The sequence below is a fragment of the Cryptotermes secundus genome, unplaced genomic scaffold (assembly GCF_002891405.2).
Source record: "Cryptotermes secundus unplaced genomic scaffold, Csec_1.0 scaffold545, whole genome shotgun sequence".
Lineage (NCBI taxonomy): Eukaryota > Metazoa > Arthropoda > Insecta > Blattodea > Kalotermitidae > Cryptotermes > Cryptotermes secundus.
In genome coordinates, this window is record NW_019737089.1 from 824,331 (window position 1) to 847,107 (window position 22,777).

A 22,777-nucleotide genomic window follows, 5' to 3' on the forward strand; every position below is an offset into this window, starting at 1 on the left:
CAAACTGATCCTCCTCAGAATCACCAAGTATCTCTCATGGGCGCACAAACACTCATGAATGTTTATACATTATCAGTCATAAATCCTGCCAACAATTTTTAGTTCCAGACTGGGACAACTTTACAGACATAATGCTACCAATTTACTTGTGCTAGAGGCTACATCAATTTACATGCAGAAAAGTGAAATTATTTTTAAGCGACTGTAAATTGCAGGTGATCCTCCCTGTTGATGTAAAAATTAGGACTGTAAAGAAAAACCAGAGAACAAGTAACGGAGGAAATTTAAGTTAGCATCTTAGTCTGTATTTCTGTTTGGATAGTGTGCAAAATTTGTTAAATCATAACAATATTGTGGTTGTTTGGTTTAAGGCACTGTGATGTAAGTGGGTAACTACACTCTGGAGGAATGTATGTTGGTACCCCTACTATATGACAGCATGGCATTATGAGCCAAAAGTTCATAACATGAATTATCACCACCCTGAAAACCTCAAATCTTAAATAATAAGTTCACATATTAATTAACTTATTTCTAATCAAATAACTTACACCACATACACTACTGCAAATAGGAATATGATAAATCAATTTGGAGTAATTTTTTACTCAAGTGTATGAAATGTATCCATTACATAGCTTAAGTGAACCATTATATGTTAAATCTTACTTTTCAACACCACCATTAAGCTTCTGCCAATCGAAAACCTCTATAGGATAGCCATGAATACTGCAAGCCAGTTCTGCTGTTTTCCCCACTGCAATCTCCACTGAATTTCTTGCACTCAGCACCTTTGCTGGGACTGAAAAAGAAAATCCACAATGTGAGGATATGACAATATCAGGCAAAGTGATTACTTACAATGACAGTACTGGAACACAATATGATTCATTCATTCATCAGTAATCTGTCAAGATGACAGGTCCAGTCTCTTCCAAAACAGTTATATGCCTTTTTAAAATTATTTTTTCAAGGCTGCATAATGATAAGAATTCTCTGCCTCACTCAACATATTAAGTGTGGCCTAACATACGCAAGAGTATGAACAACATATGCCATAAACATCAACAAGACTCAAAGAAACATAATCTTTCAACCTTTTATCAAATGAGTGTTATGTATCCTGTTCTGAGCATGGGAGTAAATTTACTAAGTTACAGTTTATATTGGGATGCTGTAAGTAGATTAGACTAGACGGTTGAATGCTAAGATTGTTAGTGAATAATGAAATGAAAAGAATGAAGTGGCTGTTGCCTAATTGGAGGTAGTAACCCAGGATTTGCCTGGAGGAACTGAGGAAAACCACAAACCCCCAAATTAGGATAGTCGAATGAAACCTGGAATGTCCTGAATGCAAGCCAGAAGTGTTTTCACTTAGGTTAATTTGTTTACACACGAGTGAGGTTCTCAAAGTGAAATTATTTAAATGTAAATAGTCATATAAAGAAACCCAAATATAAGGGCTATTCAGAAAGTAACTTCGGTGAGCTGTAAGCAGTAAGAAAAACAAATTTTATTATATACAAAAAATATGTACATACTTAAGCTACTTCTCAGCATAGTCACAGCCAGAATTGAGGCACATGTCATATTGGAGAACAAGTTTTTGTATGCCTGTGTCAAAGAAGTCTGCCCCATGTGCGCTCAACTATGTTTTAACACCTTCCATCAACTCTTCATTATTGCTCAAGCTCTGTGATTGAAACCAGTTTTTCAGGTATGTAAACAGGCGGTATTCACTCGGAGCATGACCAGGGCTGTAAAAAGGATGGTCAAACAACTCCCACTTGAAATGTTCCAGCAGTGCTTGAGTACAAGCAGCCATATGGAGACATGCATTGTCATGCAGGAGCAATACACTGGATGTCAGCATTCTACGCTCTACGAAGTTTTTTAGCATTTTGCAATACACTTTTGATGTAGCTATGGTCCCTTGTTGCATGAATTCCACCATCAGCACTCCATTCCAGTCCCAGAGAACAGCTGTCATCAGCTTTCTCACAGACAATGTTTGTTTAAACTTTTCAGCTTGTTTCGTGAATGTGCGTGCATCCATTGCTATGATTATTCTTTGTCTTCAACATTCACAAATGAAACCCATGCTTCATCATGGTCACTCATATGATGTGATCGAGAAATTCATCGCCATCTTTGTGGCATAGCTCTAAAAAAGTCAAAGCTGTAGCCATTCTTGTGTTTTGTGTGCACCCGTGAGCACTGTCGGAACCCATCTTGCACAAAACTTGTGACAGCCCAGACTGACCTCACAGAAAACAGTATGTGAAATTCTGAAGCACAGTCTTTCACTAATTTTTTGGCCAACATTTTGAACAAGATCATTCACTCACTATGGATGGTTGGCCAACCACTTCACCCTTCATCACGAACATTTGTTTGCTTGCCCATCTCTAATCATTCTACACCACTGCCTTATAGTTCCTCCACTCATTAAATTTTGGTTGTAAACTGCGCATAATTTACAATGGCTTCCTGAAACACTCATGTTTTTTGCATGAAATGGATATAAGGAGGAGTTTCACAAGTGGCTTGACTATCAATCGCAGGACCCATCATAACTAACCCTGTAGAGTCAAGAACAGACACTAAGTGACCAATTATGTGATGGTTTACAAGGCAATGAGTTATGTGACACTGTCTCATATATGCAAGCTCTCTCCTGCTCCTATATTACAGGGTGAATCATATAGAACCAGTCCAATGAATTTGCTAATAATTCCGCAGGTGATGCATATAACCTCTCACAATTATGACATAATAATCTGTGGGCTGTGCTGGTCGAATGGTGTGTGCATGATCCAGCAAGTGGCATCCCTTATGCTGCAAGATCAAGGACAATCCCGAAACGTGTCTGCTAAGGCGACGGTCATGGAGTACACTGTTGAACAGCGAGTGTTTCTCATGCGCATGTACTGGGTGACAGGCTTGATTGCGAACACACAATTGGAATTCAGGAGGAAGTTTGGAGTTCGCAAGAAGCCAGCAAAATCAACTATACAGTCTTTGGCTCAGAAATTGGAAAGGACAGGGACACTTTTAAGTGAACATGGTAAAAACCGCCCAGAAATGCCAGATGAAATGAGTGCAATTGTGTGGGACAGGTTACTGCAGTCTCTGAAGAAATCATTACGACATCTAAGGCAGGAAACCGGGTATTCTTATTAAACGTGTCAACGGGCTGCAAAGAAAGCAAGTCTTCGTCCCTACAAGATCACCAGTGTTCAGGAATTGAGTGATGCTGATAAAGATAAACAGGTACTGTACTGTTTATGGTTTCGGGAATTCATGCACAATAACCCCAGAATTTTGGATATCACTTGATTTAGTGATGAAGCATGGTTCCACCTATCAGGATATGTAAACGCACAAAATTCCAGGATCTGGGCGTCTGAAAACCCACATGAGATTGCTGAATCACCACTACACCCACAAAAAGTGGGTGTGTGGTGCGCCATTTCTGGTTTACAAATCATTGGACCGATCTTCTTCAACACGACCGTGGACAGCACCTTATACTGCCATAATTTTTACGATTTTGTGCAGCAGCTGGATGATTTGGAACTAAAACAAGGTTATTTTCAGCAGGATTCAGCGACGTGCCACACGTCCAATAAGTCCATGGAGCTGATTGAGTGCTTCTTCCCCGACTGCGTCATCCCTAAAAAGATGTGGCCCCCCAAAATCCCCCGACCTTACCAGCCCGGATTTTTTCTCTGGGGTTTACCGAAGGACAGAGTGTATGCAAACAAACCGCATACATTACAGGATTTAAAGGACAACATTTTGGCCGAAATCAGGAACATCACTGAAGAAACACTGCAGCGAGTCACGGTGAATATGCAAACGCGGGTGGAGGCATGCCTACTTGAAAACAGCGGACACTTTCAACACCTACTCTGATCACGGCACACAATCCAAGATGAGATATGTGTAAATTACTTTAATATCTGTATGGTATATTTTATATTACAGCTCATTTCATCGGGCCGGTTCTATATGAATCACTCTGTAGTTCCTAAAATAAACAGAGGTTACTTTCTGAATAGTCCTCATATGGAACCTCAACTCCAATTTTTTCTCACTCTTTTACCAAATAAGCCAGAAAGTAAACTACCACCACAAAACATTGCACTGTATTTCATTCTACTACCACAAGAAAGAACCAGAAAATTTATCAGTAATAATTTTAAACTTATATTATTTAGCATATCAAAGAAATGTACAGAAGGTTAACATAAAATGTTCATCTTGGTTAGTTCTGCAAATACAGTCTGAAACATTTCTCGATATAGTGGAATTTGAATGATATTTTGAAGGATATCAATCTGGTACAAAAATATAACCAAAGATTTAGTTTTATTATGATGTTCTGATACTAAATTTACAAAATGTACAAAGAAACTCTTGCCCACTCTGCACATATTTTATTAATAGTCAGGTTCAATTCTTTCCATACACACATATTATTCTGCCCAGTTTTTCTGATTTGAGACAGGAATAGTTCTTCTCAAATACAAAGGAACATATTTCAGAACAAAATATGTGAACAGAAAACAATAACTTCTTTCTGTTTTCAATTTAAAAAGGTTTCCTTTTATTATGGGTACATTTATGTTAGTGTTACTTCCACATTCTACAGATAACATAAGATTTCCACTTAATCCATGTTCCATTTTGTACAAGTTTAACTGTATAAAGATTTGTCAGTTTTATAACGTGAGCCTTATTAATTTCAGATCTGTAAGATCTGTAAAACTCCCCCATAAGTTCCTTTGAATGGAAATACAAGCATGTAAAGCACTTCATTCATCCTTCATTGGACAGTTTTCACATTTACTACGTGTAAAATAAACCTAAACATTACCATTACAATACTGTCATGGTTACAGGTTACAAAAATATTAACAAATGCCTTTCTGAAAATTGGAACCTACTTCACTGCCTCATAACTGTACAACTGCAATAAAACAAATGACAAAACATAAAAACAAAGGTAAAATTGTCTCTGTGCTCAATTAATTAAGAATTATGCCATGAAAAAGCATGAAGGAGTGGATGTACAGATTCATGTTTTCTTGACCTCGACACTAGCTAGGAGTGAGTGGTCAGATTCATGCCCTGCCCACTTTACCCCGGGGGAAAGAGCCATTGGTACCCACTGGAAAGGTGGCTGGGTAAGCCCCAGAACCAGTTTGGATGATGTGTAGAAGTGAAAATTCTTAACCCTACCAGGACTCAAAAACTCCAATCCCTCTGCTGTCCAGCCCGTAGTAAGTTGCTACGCCAGCTCCAAAGCAAATGATACAGTAATAAAAATTTCATATTTGCAAATTACTCTATAATCCCCCATACTACAGTAATAAATTATTAGAAAAGGCCAGAAATCAAAATCATTTCTAACATATCTAATACTTTACTCAGTATGAAGCAGTGTGCATGCTATCAGCCACCAGCCAACTGTCAAATGGCGCCTTCATTAGTGTTCCTGTGAACCCCTTGTTAACTGTCATGTGAGGCATGAAAATTTGTTCAGAGCCTGACAACTTGGAAAACACTCAGCTATAAGCATTCTGGAACTCTGTAAGATTATCCCAGTGAGGATGATCACAGCAAAAGCATGATTTCTATCCTGTGTGTTGTGTATCCACCAACTATTTTTCAGTTATGTCATCTTGTCCAAGAAAGTGTTGTGGCTGCCTATCTGGCTCATATATCATTTAAAAAAGATATTTCTCTACCTATTTTGTATACGTATTCTTCCACCTCAAATGCAACTTAACAGCTTGTCCCACTTCTCTATCACTCCATGTTTCAGCCGTGATCCAATATCGACAAATATGCCCTCAAATCAATATCTTGTAATGAACAGCTGGAGACTACAAAAAAAAAAAAAAAAACATTAAAATGTTTTGATTTTAATTTTAATTCCAATCTTAATTCAAATTTTGTTTTAATTAAAATCAACATCGTGTCCACACATAATATGTAATTTTAGTATACACCGAAACAATTCTGCCAAGATAGACATCACCTGACGATGGTTGTGTTACGCCTGAAACATAGTGATAAAGAAGTGGGACAAGATATGATGCATTGGATACAGAAATACATGTATAAAAAACAGATACATTAATGCAACAGGATGCTTAACTACATCATTCTCCAGGTGTGCAGAACAATGCTACTATTACTTCCATTCGGTTTCCACATAAAGAGCACAGATCACCTGCAGCCCCATCCCCTTAGTTACCATAACTATGCATATTAATCCTACCATCCAATTCCATGGATTTACAAAATGACGATCATTTGTATTATATGGCCTTATATACCATAACAATGCAAAACAATACTTCCATTGCTTTATGCTTTTCCACAGTATCAAACAAGGGTTCACATTTAAAAGTTGGAGCAACTGACAATATTTTGTCTCATCATTCTTGCAGATGGATTTTTGATGTTACTTTGGTCTTCCACCTTCAGGGCAATCAGGCATAAATATTCTTGTCTGAAGCCACTGGAAGGTATGAGGACAGTGAATCTAAACTGATCTAAGAGGCCACATTAATTTCCATATCATCTTATTTTTCCATCTGAACTGAGTTGAGCAGAACCTGTTCATGCTCTCCTTTAGGCACAATAAAAAAAGCTGCTGCATGAGTAATCAAAAACACATTTTCAGTGTTATGTTCCAATTGTGTTACATGTCATGTACAAACAGTCTGAATATCTCAATGAGCACAAAGATTAAAAATATGAAATATACAACTTGACAATCACCCGGTGTAGGATTTTCTTCTTTGAAGTGTGTCTGCTAAGTTTACCTGTAAGATTAAGGAATACACTGCGTTCGACTCCATCCTGTTCATAATCATCTGAATTATCCATATGGCATGTGTAGTTGCCAATATCATTCACACTGATGCAGTCCACGTGCAATGAACACACAGCAATGTCTTCATCTCGTGCACATTTTCTTGTGTATCTAGAAACATTAATGATTCATTTTAAGACGTTTAAAAATATCTTAAAAGGGCTTAATTCGATTGAAAATTAAAAATGCATATAACACTGCAATTAAACTGATGTCCAGTACTTGTACAGCTTCATGCAAAGCAAATTGTGTAAAGGATACAAATAACATATGTGATAGGTGTATGGGATTAGATCAACTCACAGCATAAACCTCTCCTAAATGTGGAACACACTGAAAGAACACACAGATACTGGGTTTTTGGACTTTGTCCATCGTCCGGATTCTAAATAACTAAGAAAAAACACGTTTCAGAAACTGGATCTGTTTCCTACTCCGTTGGGTCCCTTAGAAAGAGCTAGCCTCAATCACTGGACAACCGATGTCACAAAACACTAAGGCTATAAACACCTGAGACCAGGCTAAGTCCATGAGAGCTAACAGGAAAAATATACACTAAAAAGGGACCCAACAAAGTAGGTGTCTTCCCTCACCTGAGGACAGAAACATGTCCAGTTTCCAGAAAGTCTTTTTTTATTAGTTATTTAGAATCTGGACGATGGACAAAGTCCGAAAACCCAGTATCTCTGTGTGTTATACAACATCGTCATAACCCTATAGTATCTACACTGAAAGAAAATTATAATACTGAAATAAACAAAGAGAAATCTTATGTAAATTATGCATATATGCTGGGTTTAGGTCAATGAAGAAGCCATAATGATAGCCCCTCACTTTTGGACTGTCAGCATTGAGACCTCCACCATGACTCATCTCAGGAAATATATAAGGGTTACTGTTCTAGGACATCACTGTAAATTTCAAACCTAACAGCAAGTCCCACACAGTGAGCTGCAACTCTATGCTCCTATTGCAGGAATAACGGCCCATGGCTCCCCACTCAATGCCATACAGATGTATATATGTCTACATAGGCCTACATGGCTTCAGGGGACTTCTGAATAACATCACAGCTGCCAACCAGTGGTAACATCCAAGAACAGCACAGACAATCTAACAGTCATATGGCCACTGGAGTGTCTGCTATCTGGGGCCTGAATTAGTGTAAATGATATATGATATAAACGCCGTCCTAAGTGCAACAATTTATTGTAGGTCTTTCGTCTTGCTTTCTTCTACACTACATGTTTTGGCCGCAGATGGCCATCATCAGGTGTATACACTCACGTAGCTGATTCACTGCACCCAGTTTAAAATTTAAAAACACAGGTCTTCCCAATTGTTACCTTCGTCGCTGCTAACAGAATCTACTTCGCTGATATTTGTCTGATTCGTACATCATCTTTGCCATCCACACACGTCAATTTTGACCTTCATGAACTGGCACTTTTAAAATCTTCAGTTCCAATTTTAAAAATTCCTTTAAAAAATTCCCCCCCCAAAATTTTAAAATTTGGGGGGGGATTTTTTTAAAGGAATTTTTAAAATTGGAACTGAAGATTTAAAAAGTGCCAGTTCATGAAGGTCAAAATTGACGTGTGTGGATGGCAAAGATGATGTACGAATCAGACAAATATCAGCGAAGTAGATTCTGTTAGCAGCGACGAAGGTAACAATTGGGAAGACCTGTGTTTTTAAATTTTAAACTGGGTGCAGTGAAACAGCTACGTGAGTGTATACACCTGATGATGGCCATCTGCAGCCGAAACATGTAGTGTAGAAGAAAGCAAGATGAAAGACCTACAATAAATTGTTGCACTTAGGACGGAGTTTATATCATATATCGTATAGAGTGCAACAGGATGCTTAAATATAATATAGTGTAAATGCTTTATGGTCCAGGCTCTGCGCCCGAATTTGCATACGCAGACAGTGAGAACAGTCCACTCAGGATTCATCTTGAGAGCTCCCTGTAGGGATGCACATTGAAACTTGCACTGAAACCACTGAACAGCTTCACTGCAGACTGCAAAAATGAAGAAAGAGAACAACAGCCCACTTTGCATTCCCTTTTCGGGAAGAGGACAAACATACCTTGAGAGATTTGGGATTTTTTACACAAGACAGGAATATACAAAGGCTCTGTACTGAATAACAGTAAACATTCCCTTCATTTAATATGCTAGTAACTGGTGTTTGAATTCTAATTTGTTACTGTTATTCCCAAATATCTGATCTGCCATATTTTTATATGATTATTCTGTGCTGTTTGTGACAAAGAGACATCAACTTGTACCTAGATGCATCTGCTCATATGTCCAGACAAACTTTCTTATGGTCAGAACATCCAGACTATTCACCCTCTGCTAAAATAGCAAAGGAACTGTTGAAGTTAAACAGGAACCAGCTACAATGGGTGGTGGGACTACTTACAGGACACTGTCACCTTAAAGGACACCTCTTCAAACTGGGACTAAGTAATAGTCCCACTTGTGAGAGGTGTCAAGAAGAAAATTAAAAAAAGCCACACACATCCTGTGTGAATGTGAGGCTTTAGCTTATTTAAGATTATGTCACTCGGATCAATACTTTATGGAACCAAGCGACTATTTCAACGTCCCCACGTACAAAATCCTACGCTTCATTCGAAGTGCAGGATTGCTGAGGGGATATTCAGAAAGGGAGACACAATAGATCACTGTGGTCGCGGTGCAAGGGCCAAGAAGGCCCACCCCTTATACATATATTTATAGATTCATTCAATGACTGTATGGTTTTAAGTTGTTCAAAGACATTTCTGAACAACCTGAATGCTAATCTGTTGCTCATTTTTCAAAAGTTCACAATATGTTACAATTTGTGAACGGCATTAAATTGTTGAGATCAGTTTGGTGATACAGAAGATCATTCTGAAAAGTTGTTGGCTGTTACAATGCCACTTAAATGTGAAAGGCTGGGGAAATCTGATATCAAGAGTGTGAAATTTTTTACTTAACACAAAATGTGGATAAATCAGAATCATGCTTTAAAATGCATCTGGCAAGATAAATAATGTGTATGGTGTCAGCTAGCATTACTCAATATAAAATGTTGCATTATATTAATTGGCTAGATGAGGCAACAAACTGACTGTTTTGTCGTTTTTAAAAAGAAGACCCACATGGCAGTGCACAATCATCATGTGTACACAACACACAAACTTGCGGTGTATTTTGTTGTAAACTAAAAAGAGTGACTGAGATGTGGTTTTCAAACCAAAGTTATGCTATGAAGACATAGGGAAGCAGAGGTATAGCTCCAACATTCTTGACCGTGGCATTAGATGGAGGTGAGTGGTCAGCTTCTTGTTCTAGCCACTTTACCCCAGGGAAAGAGACTCCAGTACCCACTGGGTATGAGGCTGGGTGGCCCCAGAGTCAGTCTGGTCACTGTGGAGTAAAGTCTTTTTCCCCTTTTGGGAACTGAACCCCAACCATCAAGCCCGTAGTCCATTACTATCCCAGCCCCCAAATTAATAAAATGCAGCAGCAAATACTGTTAAGTTTACATATTTATATTATAAAAGAATTGAAGACTGCAGTGGCCAAAACTTCTCAATCTTACAACAAATGAAACTGTTACAACTGGTTCAATTGAGAAGTCCCACAAAATGTTCAGCTCTACTAAAACCGTTCAGCCCCATTCTTATTGTAGCAACACTGTATGATTTGGTCATAGCCTTGAAAGTTGTAATTCTAAAACTGGCAGGATAGGCCAATGTTCAAATACCATGGAAGATTGCAAGTAGATCAGAATCCACTTACCAATATGTACAACAATGGCATTTTAAAATATCTGTCAAATGACATGCAGGACTTTCCTTACAATATTGTAGTACATGATGAAGAGCAACTATTTGCTTCTGAAATGTAAAACTGGCTTGAACAACATATGACACAACATACGTAAGAACTACAGACGATAAGGAAAGAAAAAGAAAAAAGAAATATGCCTTCTGAAAAGGAGAGAAAAGTTTTGCATTAATAAACACACACCTCTCTTCTTCACTGATGTTCTTCCCAGAGAAAGTCCACCATACATCACCATAAGATGGTCTCACTTTGCACACAACTGTAGCATTGTCACAAAATGTCAAATTTGGAGAAATGTACATATCCATGATTTCCAACTTTGTCTCTGAAAACACACACAAAAAGAAAACAATAACAACAACCACTTCAATCTCCATGATCACAACAAACAAACAAACAAACAAACATAGAAGCAACTTATTTCATACCGGTACCATTTACCCAAAAATAGTTCTCCAGTTGTCATGGGGGAGCAATGGATGAGATGCTTATGTTACAGCTTCTCCTATCTTATTGCTGCTAACAGTGAAAAGACTGAAAAGGATGTACTCCCTATTGCAGGACACAAAATTCTAAATGTTGTTCTTTGTAGTTTAAGAATACTTGCAGCCTGTTTATAAATTTCCTTTAAAAATCTATTTAAGGTCTTATGCTACGTGAACTTCATTATGGATCAATATGGATGAAAATCAGAACTGCCTGACAATGTTTAGTGAAAGTCTCCCATACACAATTAAAATAAAAGATTTGTTCAGCTGCTTAGGCACCAGTACTAGGTCAGAGCCAGATAAACAGGCAGACACACAAGACTATCTTTTTACTTTGTACAGAATGGCTGATTACCACTATAACTAAGATGACTCAAAATCCACTGACAAACAAAGAGAGGTGAAATTAAAATACACACACACACACACACATATATATATATATATAAACCATTTTAAAATGAAATACAAACATACTTACTGAAATCCCAAAAATCAAATGTCTGTGTGAGATGGAATTTTCAGTGGTGAAGCTTTAGCCCATAATCTTCTAAATTATGACACCATGTAGTATGGAAGGTGATTACCACCATTTAAAAAAAAATGCTCTCACCTACTTTGAAGACTGAGCATGTTCTTTTGAAATGTTGGTAACCTCTATGAGTGCACAGTGCTACAACCCAGACAACCAAAATCTAAAAATATTTTACTTCTATCATAATGGCTCAAAGTTTTAAAACCTGAAGATATGACAATCTACAAACATCCTTCACTGGACATGTGAGTTCAATGGTAATGCAGCCGACTTTCTTCTCGGAGGTACCCTAGTCAAACTGAAGCTGAGATTCTGCTATTCTTCAGAAAAATGCGATTTACATTTTCCTCAACCCCTCATATAAAAGACATAATACCTTAAAAGAGGCCATGACTGTTCCCTCCACATTTGTATCATGCTATCACTTCAAATCTAATATTATACAGCTAATACAGCATTATAAAATTTGGAGAAGAAAATTCCAAAAAGATTCATATTGTCTCTCTAAGGCTCCACAGACAGTTGTTACATAATTAATAAATTATGCAACACAATATGCATCCTATCTCCTAACCTGACAAACTTCCAATGCACTCTTCCAAGAAGAATATGTTATTGCCAACTTGTTTATCCTTCAATTACAAATGGGTTTCATTTCTTCTGGCAGACTACCATCATAATATAAACTAGTGAGCTATACAAATCATCACGAGTAATGCTTGACCAGCTGTTCTGAATTATAATCAAGCAATGTCATACTGGGCATAGCAACCAAATGACCTACAATTCATTAGGCCATTTTGGTAATGTATTTTTGACTGATACAAATTGAACATGGCAAACCAGGAAACCAAATCACAGTTACCACAAGAGTAACAGTATTATGTAGTGGGAATTATCCTAAAAGTTCTTCTCAGAATGTTTTCTGGGTGAGCAAGCCTGTTAAAATTTCATATAAATCTAGAGGTTAACACCGCTCTTTTCCAACCCGCCTTTGCTTGTATCGGCGCAGTCGGAATGGTGCTATCCCTGCTACACCTGTTTCTACCTTAGGACAGTGTATGATGGCCACTGCAAGTTGTCCTCACAGATCACACTAAGGAAGATCGGTATAGGTACGGGAAACTAGCTGGGTCGGTTTGCATGAGTCTCAGGGTAGCGATGCCGAAGAAAGCGTTTTTCTGAGAGTTGAGCCAATTGACGTTTATTCACCTGCTAATTCACCACACTGTTAAATTAATGTATTCTTAGCCTTAAGTTACAGCGTTACACTATCGGCTAGCTATGTCTCGGAGCATGCAAGGGTCACGTCCGTTCAGTTCGGAATATTGTGAAAGTCTCTCTTTTGTGGAATGGCTTGCACCCCCACGCCGGGAATTCGAAAGATGGTGTTGACATATACATTTTCATCCCATCTTCCGTAGGAAGCTTGAACGAGGCAACCCAGTCATACTGGCCCTCATTCACAGGCAATTGTAACAAGCTCTGACCTGTCCTTTTAGGCGCGTCCGGTTCCCTGTACCCGAGCTAAATTTATGACTGATCGTAAATGTCATAACTCCGGACTTCTTGTTTCTGCCAGAATCTAGAAATTTTCAACATAAACACCGTATTGCACTTCCCAGACAGTGAAATATGATATTAAAGATCACAATACATTTCCAGTATTATCGAAACATAAGACTTTTGAAATTAAAATTACCGAGAATTAATTAGAAATAAATTTCATGGTCATCTATAATCATCCAAATAAATAAGGGCTCAGAATGATCAGCGTCAAGGTCACCTCCAAAACAAGGAACCAGAATAAAAGGTATATGTAAAGTTATCCCTATACTTAATTTAGCACTTATACCCTGAAGACATATGAAGTAGTGGAGGTATAACTTCACCATTATGATATGAAAGGTACATGAAGTGATAGGCCAACAAGAAGTGACTTGGAAAACTCTGTGGCACTGCTTTCTGTTAGGTCTGACTGCCCTGCAACAATGGTTTCCTTTATTGCCATACTGCCCAATAAACCAGGTAACAAGAACAAGCGACAAAAGCAGACGCAATAGCGTAAGCTTCAATAAACACTACATATCCAATAACACACTCAACATACACAACTATGACCAAACACCAAATATTAACATCTTAAACAATGTAAGGGAAGACAGTTACATTGTACACACAACATTGTTGAATAATAGTCAAAACCAAAATATAGTCGCGAACAATAACAAACCCAACACGACCTTATTTAAACTACAGATATCCAGAATATGATATTTCTACAGGCCTAATATTTTAACATTTTAATAATACTGAAACTTTTGACATATTGTTAATATTTTAAGATTTTAATAAGTTTAAATGCTTGTTTTATGTACGTTTTAAACAAGTTTAGGTTCGAAGAAAGCAGTCTTCTGGGATTTGGCACCGTGTATATGTGGTGTTAACCGACGTTTTGGAGGAACGTATCGCCTCCATTTTCAGGGTAGAAGGAAAAATATAAGAAATCTGCAAGTAAAGAGACCGTGAGAACTGGTAAAAGCAGTCTGCTTGCGGATTTCTTATATTTTTCCTTCTACCCTGAAGATGGAGGCGATACGGTCCTCCGAAACGTCGGTTAACACCACATATACACGGTGCCAAATCCCAGAAGACTGCTTTCTTCATAGTCACCGCCGTGAAAGCCTCAAATCTTACAAGTTTAGGTTCAGTACAGAACCACTTAATTTGTGCATATAACGGTGAACAGAAGAAGTGAGAGAAGCATGCTGTGTTATCACTTTATTCATAACACACAACTAAAAAATTATATGGATCCATACAGAAAGCAAAATTCAACCATGTAAGAATTTTTTATGTACTGCCTCCATGAGCTGAAACATGTAGCCATGCTGTAGAACCAAATTAACTCAGATATGCACAATGGAGTGTGAGTTATGTGATGTTTGTTTTTGTTGTGTTTTGACAGGTAAAACAAAAACTCACCTAAATACAGAACAAGAATAGTTGTCCATATATATCTGCATCCATGGCCCTCCCCTTTTTCTGTCAACTGTTTTATGGTTGCATGTCTTGTGTCAACTGTTTTATGTTGCATGTGTTGTACTATCATCTCTGTGGTCACACATGTCCTGTCCTTTCTTAAGTATAAGTCCATATCATGTGTAGCCAGACACATATTTTGTAATGTTTTATTCAAAAATATGTGTTTTAGGTTAAGTAGTGTCATCCATTCCACAATATACCTCACCTCTTTCATGTCCACCTATTTTGCTTTTTTTTTCTTTTAAAAATATTTGCAATTGATGTTCTTCCCTCAGAGTAAGAGCCTACGTTTCACAACCACACAAAACAAATTGTTAAAACTACAGTTTCATTCTTTGGCACATTTGAAAAACAATTCAGACAATGACAGTAAATAACTGAAGTGAATAATGAGGCATTTGTGCAATTTACTGCAAACTTGGTAGTGTTGTTGGTTGAGGTACTATGCTACAAGCCGGAAGGTTGCAGGTTCATGTCCCTATGAGGTGGATTTTTTTTTCAATTAACCTAATCCTTCCACTCGCACTATGGCCCTGGGGTCAACTCAACCTCTAACAGAAATGAGTATCAGTAATCTTCCTGGGGGGTAGAGGGTGTCCAGCATATAAGGCTGACAACCTTACTGCCATCTGTGAGCCAACTGTCTAGAGAAAATGTGGGAGCCATGACGTCCCACAACCCTATGGACCTTCACGGCCTGTGACAGGGATAGCTTTCCTTTTACTGCGGTCTTAATATCATCAGCAGACATGATGTTATACATTGCTACAGTCAATATATTTAGATAAATGGTTTTAATATACTATATAAAAAAAGGTAAAACTATCCCTGTAACTGGCCATGGAGGCATATTTGGGTTATATGACACCAAGCTTCCCAAATTTTCTAGACAATATCACTGATGGAGGTAAGGTTGTCAGGTTTATGCACCAGGCGCCCTTTAACCTGGGAAGATTCCAGGTACTCAATTCTGTTGAAGACTGAGCCAACCCCAGGGCCATAGTATGGCTGGAAGGATTAGGTCAACTGAAAAATCCAATGGCCTAATTGGGAATCAAAACCGCGGCCTTCCAGTTTGTAGCATACTGATTGAAAATAAATAGCTATAAACATAAACATTAAATGCAACTTGAAATTTTCATAGCAGGAAAGACTCATACTGTGGTCTTCTGGGTAATGACAATGTGTAGTTTCATAATGTGAACCAGTGTTCTGGAGGAAGATACTGAAGCTATAAGATGGTGAACTTTCTTGGAGAAGAGTCACATGGAAGACCTAGGGAAGATAATTTTATATCGATCACAGGGACATAGGTTATAAAGATATGAGCTGATTTTAAATGGTCTAGGATCATATCAAATGGTAGGATGTCAGTTTCTATCACTAGAGATCATTTTCAGATAGTTGCAAAGTACATTCTTCCTTGTGTCATCAACTATAATGCACAGTGATACAAACTGCACTCAAAACTACCATATTCTGTGTCTCCATCTTCAGCAATTTAGAAAATAGGTAAAATGATTTAAACTAAACTAAATAATAACCAGCACTACCTGAATTGCCATGAAAGATTGAGATAATATGTTCCTTTGAAATTGTGCTACACACCTACCAGACTATACACAGCCACAATCCAGAAGACCAAAATATGAAGACAGATATTAAAGTCTGAAAAGGAATGTCACTGCTAAGTTGTGATATGTTGGAAATAATTTATTAATAATAACTGTATTATGAATCTTGTTACAGATTTTGGTTCTGACATGCTTGTGTTTTTACTTCATGATAACATATGCTTATGAACACTTTCCCTGTTACAATTAGCTCAATTAAGTAAAAAGTTATAATGGAAAGACATGAAATACAGACAAATGTAAGTGCTAGATTTTGACAGCGAAACTTGGAAAGCAGTAATATGGAAGACCAAGAAAATGAAGTGAAGATAATACCACGAGGTGGCCCCCAGAGAAGGAAGTGACAAGGATGTGAAACTGACTGAACTGACATGTGGACTTGTGTTAGCACTGTCAAATTCTTCGGCTTCATTGTTTTGCTTTTCTTTCTCTAAATTCGTTATTTACTGACGCTGTCAGTATCCATATTATATAGGGTTGATGACATAATTAATGAATATGGAGCAGCCTGTGGAATGCGTCGAGGTCTTTGGTATGTGTCACTGTCAAGTACTATTGCATTTTATAACCACAAGCGCATGTATGAATTGCTGTCAGTGGTGAGAGAGAGCATTATGCGAATACATAACCAACTGAGTATATCAAAATTCTAAGTTCTGCCTTCTTCACCACTTATATTAGCCGAATATAAGATTAACTTCCTTTCGGGGCACTTCACCTCAACTACAGTGTGCAGTTTGCACTTGACAAGTTTGACACGAACTTCTACTACAATTTGTATCCGAAGATATAACGGTAACATAACAACGTAACATGCCGTTGAACATAGGGAGACAGTGCTACTCACCATCTGCATGGACAGGTATGACCAGGGAAGAAGATAAACATAATAATGCAACAATTATTTGCAAATCGTGGGCTTGGCTTCCAAACATGGCGTCCGACCGGTTTCAGTTTCGCGTTCAAACCTATTTTGTAGCAACACTAGAGATCCTCATTCTTCCATCCTTTGATTGTGCATTTTTCCTTTGACCTTCCAAACACTTCTCAATACAGGACATTTCCCTCAGGGTCTCTTATGCTAAAAACATATTAAGTATACGCCTACATTCATACGTATCTTAACGCTCACAAAACCAACAAAACCTGAAAACACAAGCGCATGGCTGAAGGCAAAGATCATAATAAATTTCAGCGGAATGAGTGAGACCTGCTACTCTGTGATTGTGACCATGTGGACACTGACCCATGTGCATGGCCTACGTTCGTACATATGCACTTGGGAACGTTACTCCATTCGTACTATTCTTCCATCTCTGAATCAGATTGAAGTAAACAAGATGATGAACACGGTAGCCCAATCGGTAAAACAGGTTACTACTACTACTACAGCGGTAACTATAAAGCCTACTGTCTTCTGAGACGTAATGTCGTGCAGCTCGGTAGAAGTTCACATACGTTTCGGAGAAACGAACTTCCGCCATCATCATGGTAGAAGAGTGAGCCAAGCAAGAAGCAGGCTGCAAGCAGTGAATTCGGAGACTAAGGAACCTACCACATTAGAAAGTGATTCTGTCATTGGTTGCAAATTTTGTGAAGTATAGTTTGTTAATATTTATATTGAATTTAATTGCTCTAAACCACTCTTTCGTAAGATTTAAAGATGTCTTTCGATAATTTCATGGAATTATTTTAATCGGTTTCTGTCTTCTCGTCTACTGTCTAGAAATGTAAAAATGAAAATATACAGAACTATTATGTTGCGTGTCTTTTTTCTTTTGGGTGTGAAACTTGGTCTCTGGAACTAAAGGAAAAAGGCAGACTAAAGGTATTTGAGAATAGGATGTTGAGGGGAAAATTGAATCGAAAAGGAATGAAATGGTAGGAAACTGGAGAAAATTTCATAATGAGGAGCTTCATAACTTGCACTCTTCGCCAAATACAACTGGAATGATCAAGACAAGGAAGATGGTTGGGCAGGGAATGTAGCACGTATGGGGGAGAAGAGGAATGCATATAAGATTTTGGTGGGCCGCGCCATAGCTCAAGCGGTTAGTCGCTGGCTTCCCACAGCGGCGGCCCGGGTTCGATCCCGGGTCTGGTCAAGTGGGATTTGTGGTGGACAAAGTGGTGCTGGGGCGGGTTTTCTCCGAGTACTTTGGTTTCCCCTGCCAATCTTCATTTCACCAAATTGTCCATCATCATAATCACCAGGGGCAGGTACAATAGGCCAATCAGTGGCTGCAGTGCCAAGTGGACCCAGCTGGACTCCACCGCCCCACTAAGCGAAGATTTTGGTGGTAAAGCTAGAGGAAAGAGCCCACTAGGAAGACCTGGACGTAGGCGAAAGGATAATATTACATGAAGCTCTGGGAAGAACTAAGCACCTACTTTCTTTTGATATGACACGGCCGCATACTAAACGACTGATACGACACGGACAGCACAGAAAGCGAAAAGGTTAGGGAGGGATACACAGACACAAAGACGTATAGACATACAGACAGCAAGGTGATCCCATAAGCCTCCTCTTTTTCTTCAAAATAAAGACAATAAAGATGAACTAGAATAGGGCAGTTAACATAGCGACTGCCTTTGAACTGAACGGCAGAGTTCGAGTCCCAGTAGGGTAAAGAATTTTCTCCTCTCCACGTCGTCCAGACTGGTTCTGGGGCCCACCCAACATCTTATCCAATAGGTACCAGGGGCTCTACCCCCCGTTGTAAGGTGGCCGGGTCTTGAAGCTGACTGCTCACCTCCCACTAGCGCCTAGGTCAAGAATACATGGATCCACGCATCCACTACCGTATAAGTCTTCACGGCGTAGTTCATAATTAGTTAAGCACAGGGACAACTTGAACTTTTTCAACTTTAAGGAAAGTAAAAATTCCATCTTTTAGGATATAACGCTGTGTAGATCATAGAAATCCAAACGAAATTTCAGACGAACATATCGGCTACAACTTTAGGGCCGAAGAGTAAGCCAAGCTAGAAATCAGTGTGAAAGCAGATGGAAAATAGTGAAGATCGAGGCTACACGTACTTCCGAAACGTCGGTTGACTTTCAATGGGTCTACACGGCGTTATATCCTGGAAGATAGAATTCTTCATAACCACCGATGTGAGAACATCAAGTCCTACATACGGAAGGTAGGTTAAAAATGGATCTTAGGTAAATAGGATGGGGTGGTATAGACTGGATTCGTCTGGCTCGGAATGGGAATCAGTGGAGGACTCTTGCGAACACGGTAATGAACTTTCGGGTTTCCATAAGATGTTGAGAAATTCTTAGAGCAGCTGAGCGACTGGCGGTTTCTCAAGAAGGAATCAGCTCCGTGGAGTTAGTTAATTAGTTTCCATTGGATTCGGTGATTGTTTTCCCGTATTTAGTGACCAGACACAGGGTTCTGTTTGGTAACTGGATTTATTGAACACATAACTCGTAACTACAAAGAATTACGTATACGTTTACCGCTAATCTACATACTTTACAGCTCACTACAGCAAAAGTTAAATCTTCTATGTCTTCATTCGTCGTTGCCTGGTAACGGATCACAACAATAGGTTGTTATGGGCTGGAGACTGTCTCGCACATATTCAATATCAAAGTTATATCAAGACTGATGGTCAGTCTACCTAGTCTACCTTGGTGCCAAGCCGCATCTGGGGCTCAAGACCAGATTTTCGTTACTGTTAGGCAGTTGCGGGTTTGTTCATGTGGGGTTCCGCACCAAAGTCAAAGTCAACGTTACTTTAATGTTGGCGGTTTACCGCCAATCAGTTCGTCTTGGCAAGCCCCTTGAGACTCAAGAACAGAGATTTTATTTTCAACTTAACCCTTGTGATAATAGTCCTTATGTAAAATCTTCCATGACGAGAATTTGGGCTTGTCTCTTATCAATACGCTTGGCCTTTCGTCAAGCGTACGTACTTAATGCATGTTATTGAGAATTCCTTCTTTTGCACTATACGTATACAAGTCCTCTGTCAGTAGAGGTTTTGCAAAGCATTTCATACTTATTTTACGTATCTTACTCTACAACGGCAGCTTAGTGAATTGAACTGAACAGTTGTAAACTTGAATTCGCACCTAAAGTCAAAGTCGAAGTCCCATTGCGACTGACGGCCAGTCAGTCAGTCAGTCAGTATTAGTATCGAGACAAATCTGGGGCTCATGACCAGATATTTATTACTGTTTGACAGTTACGGTATTTTTATTGCGGGGCGCAATATCTGAAGAGAGGACGGGTCTGACTTTTATCTGAGCCCTTATGTGCAGTAGTAAGTAATTTGCCATAATGTAAAGGATATTTACATTTTACACTTTAAACATATCAATAAATGTATATAAAATATATACAGGGCCTCTGTCAGTAGCTTCCGCTACAACGGCAGTCTAGTCACAATTAGCACTTAAGCCCCTGACGGATTCTTTATATAACCTCGGCTCGGACCTCATAGGAAACACCGGATTGCCTAGAAATGGCCAAATAGTTCCTCTTTTGTGGCGTCACGTGTTCGTTGCTGCGGAAATGCGTTTCATTTCCTGCTGCTTAGAAGCGGATGTCTTCCTTTGTTGAACTATACAGTCATAAAGTCACAATATTGTGACATGACGCCTGAAAGGCGCAAAAATGGAGGCAGAGCCAGGCGCCCATTGCAGACAACGGCTTAGTAAATATATTTCGTAGGCAACGCATGCAGAAACATTTCCATTACAACGGACAGGTAATGGGTGTTCACACGACAACGAACAGGTCAAAGCACAGTAACGGCTAGGGACGCGAGAACTATGCTGTTGAAGGAGGTGGTTCGACCAGAACCTACCTTAGGGACAAAATAAGACAGAATAGAGAATACGAGAGGACACAGAAAAAGATAGAATAGACAGACCACAGAAGACGGAGTAGGAAGTCAGACGCGAAGCCTTTAGTTCATGTGGTGTTATCATTGTTCGTAGTTACGAAGTGTTATAGTTACAGCTAACTGTAATTCCTCTTGGTGAATATTCAACAAATGGCTTCATCTAATCCGGAACCCATTGCTTACTTGTCGCCTTGTCATGGTACGTGACAATATCCTCAGCAATGTAGTGGGATTCGAGGAGGCTGCCCAAGCGATCCGAAAATTAAAGCCTTTTCCTGCATCCCGGAAATCGCGTATTTTTCTAAATTGTTATGTTTTTAATTTGCTGGGTTGTTTTTAAAGTTGAACATAAGCGTCCTGCACATTATCGTATTTACAACATACAATCAAATTTTCTGCGTCAGGAGCTCTTAGAACAACGCTCTGTTGTTTCTTGTCTACCGGACACGCAATTAGGGATAACAATGTGAGAGGGTCTATGTTTCGGAGAAGAAGATTAATTGCTTTCACAGCAACAGCGCCGTTATGAAATCAACAACTAGCAACATGCTGCAGGGAAGTGTGAACTCTGCCGCCTCAATTCTTTAAAGTTTACCTCTTTGAAATAGGCTACAATATAACCGATTGCTGAATATCAGTCAGTTGAGTTTCAAAGTGTTTTTAATAATCGTTGTGTACAAGGTTCTCGCCTTTTGTGACGGATTAAATTTAGAAATGCGTTCATTTTCGATTCTGTTGGTTTTGCTTTCTGCGGAAGGACGCCTAAAAGAAATGGCCGGCGACGTCAAAAATTTCAGATCAATCTACATCCTGGTGTGAAAAAAAATGCTAGCCGCAGAAATATCATTTTATAGAACTGGCGGTGGGTGATTTTCGGGGTCGCTGTAAGATTTGAGGCAAAAAGGTTTTAATCTCCCATGGAGGACAGAAGGACATCACGAGGCGTGCTGCTATCTTCATTCACAGAATGAATGTTATAAGGATAAATACAAATAAACTGATGGCAGATCTTGTGATGCTAGACTTCATCCATATACAGACAAAATAACTGCAGTGGGATGTGCCGTAGTGTATCACATAGTTCAGTGTGATTGCAACTATTGCTCAACTGACTGTGATATGAAATTGTGTCAGGCTTCTTTCCCCATTCTGACGTAGTGAAGAAACTGTATTGCGGTAGGACCAAATATGAAGCTATTCTAAACTGCGTTTTTGCTCCTGCCTGATTTGATGATTCTATGGTAATTCTACACTGGAACATGATAGATATAGATGAGGAGGACATAGAACTTTACTCTTAGATTGTAAGTGATGTATCCAATAAAAGTTCCAAAATGTTCCCAATGACAACAAGTTTTTAAGCACCATAAATCGTGGACAAAAGCGAGTACCTGATTTTCGTTCAGATTCTGAAGAATCCTCTGGGGCCATAGCAAATCAACTGAAAAGCCAGTTAGAGAAAATGA

At 38.8% G+C, this 22,777-nt stretch overlaps 1 protein-coding gene across 1 annotated transcript in view; it reads right to left on the reverse strand.

Moving 5' to 3' along the window:
* The window catches only part of LOC111870087 (tyrosine-protein phosphatase 69D), a 91,370-nt gene extending 73,740 nt beyond the window's left edge, over window positions 1-17,630 (reverse strand). Inside the window, exons 1-4 of the mRNA XM_023862068.2 lie at window positions 17,293-17,630; window positions 10,927-11,068; window positions 6,843-7,003; window positions 670-802 (exon numbers count right to left, since the gene is read on the reverse strand). Of these exons, the coding sequence (XP_023717836.1) occupies window positions 670-802; window positions 6,843-7,003; window positions 10,927-11,068; window positions 17,293-17,380 (524 nt within the window). The 5' untranslated portion in view covers window positions 17,381-17,630. The remainder of the gene's footprint in view (window positions 1-669; window positions 803-6,842; window positions 7,004-10,926; window positions 11,069-17,292) is intronic.
* Between the last annotated feature and the right edge of the window lie 5,147 nt (window positions 17,631-22,777).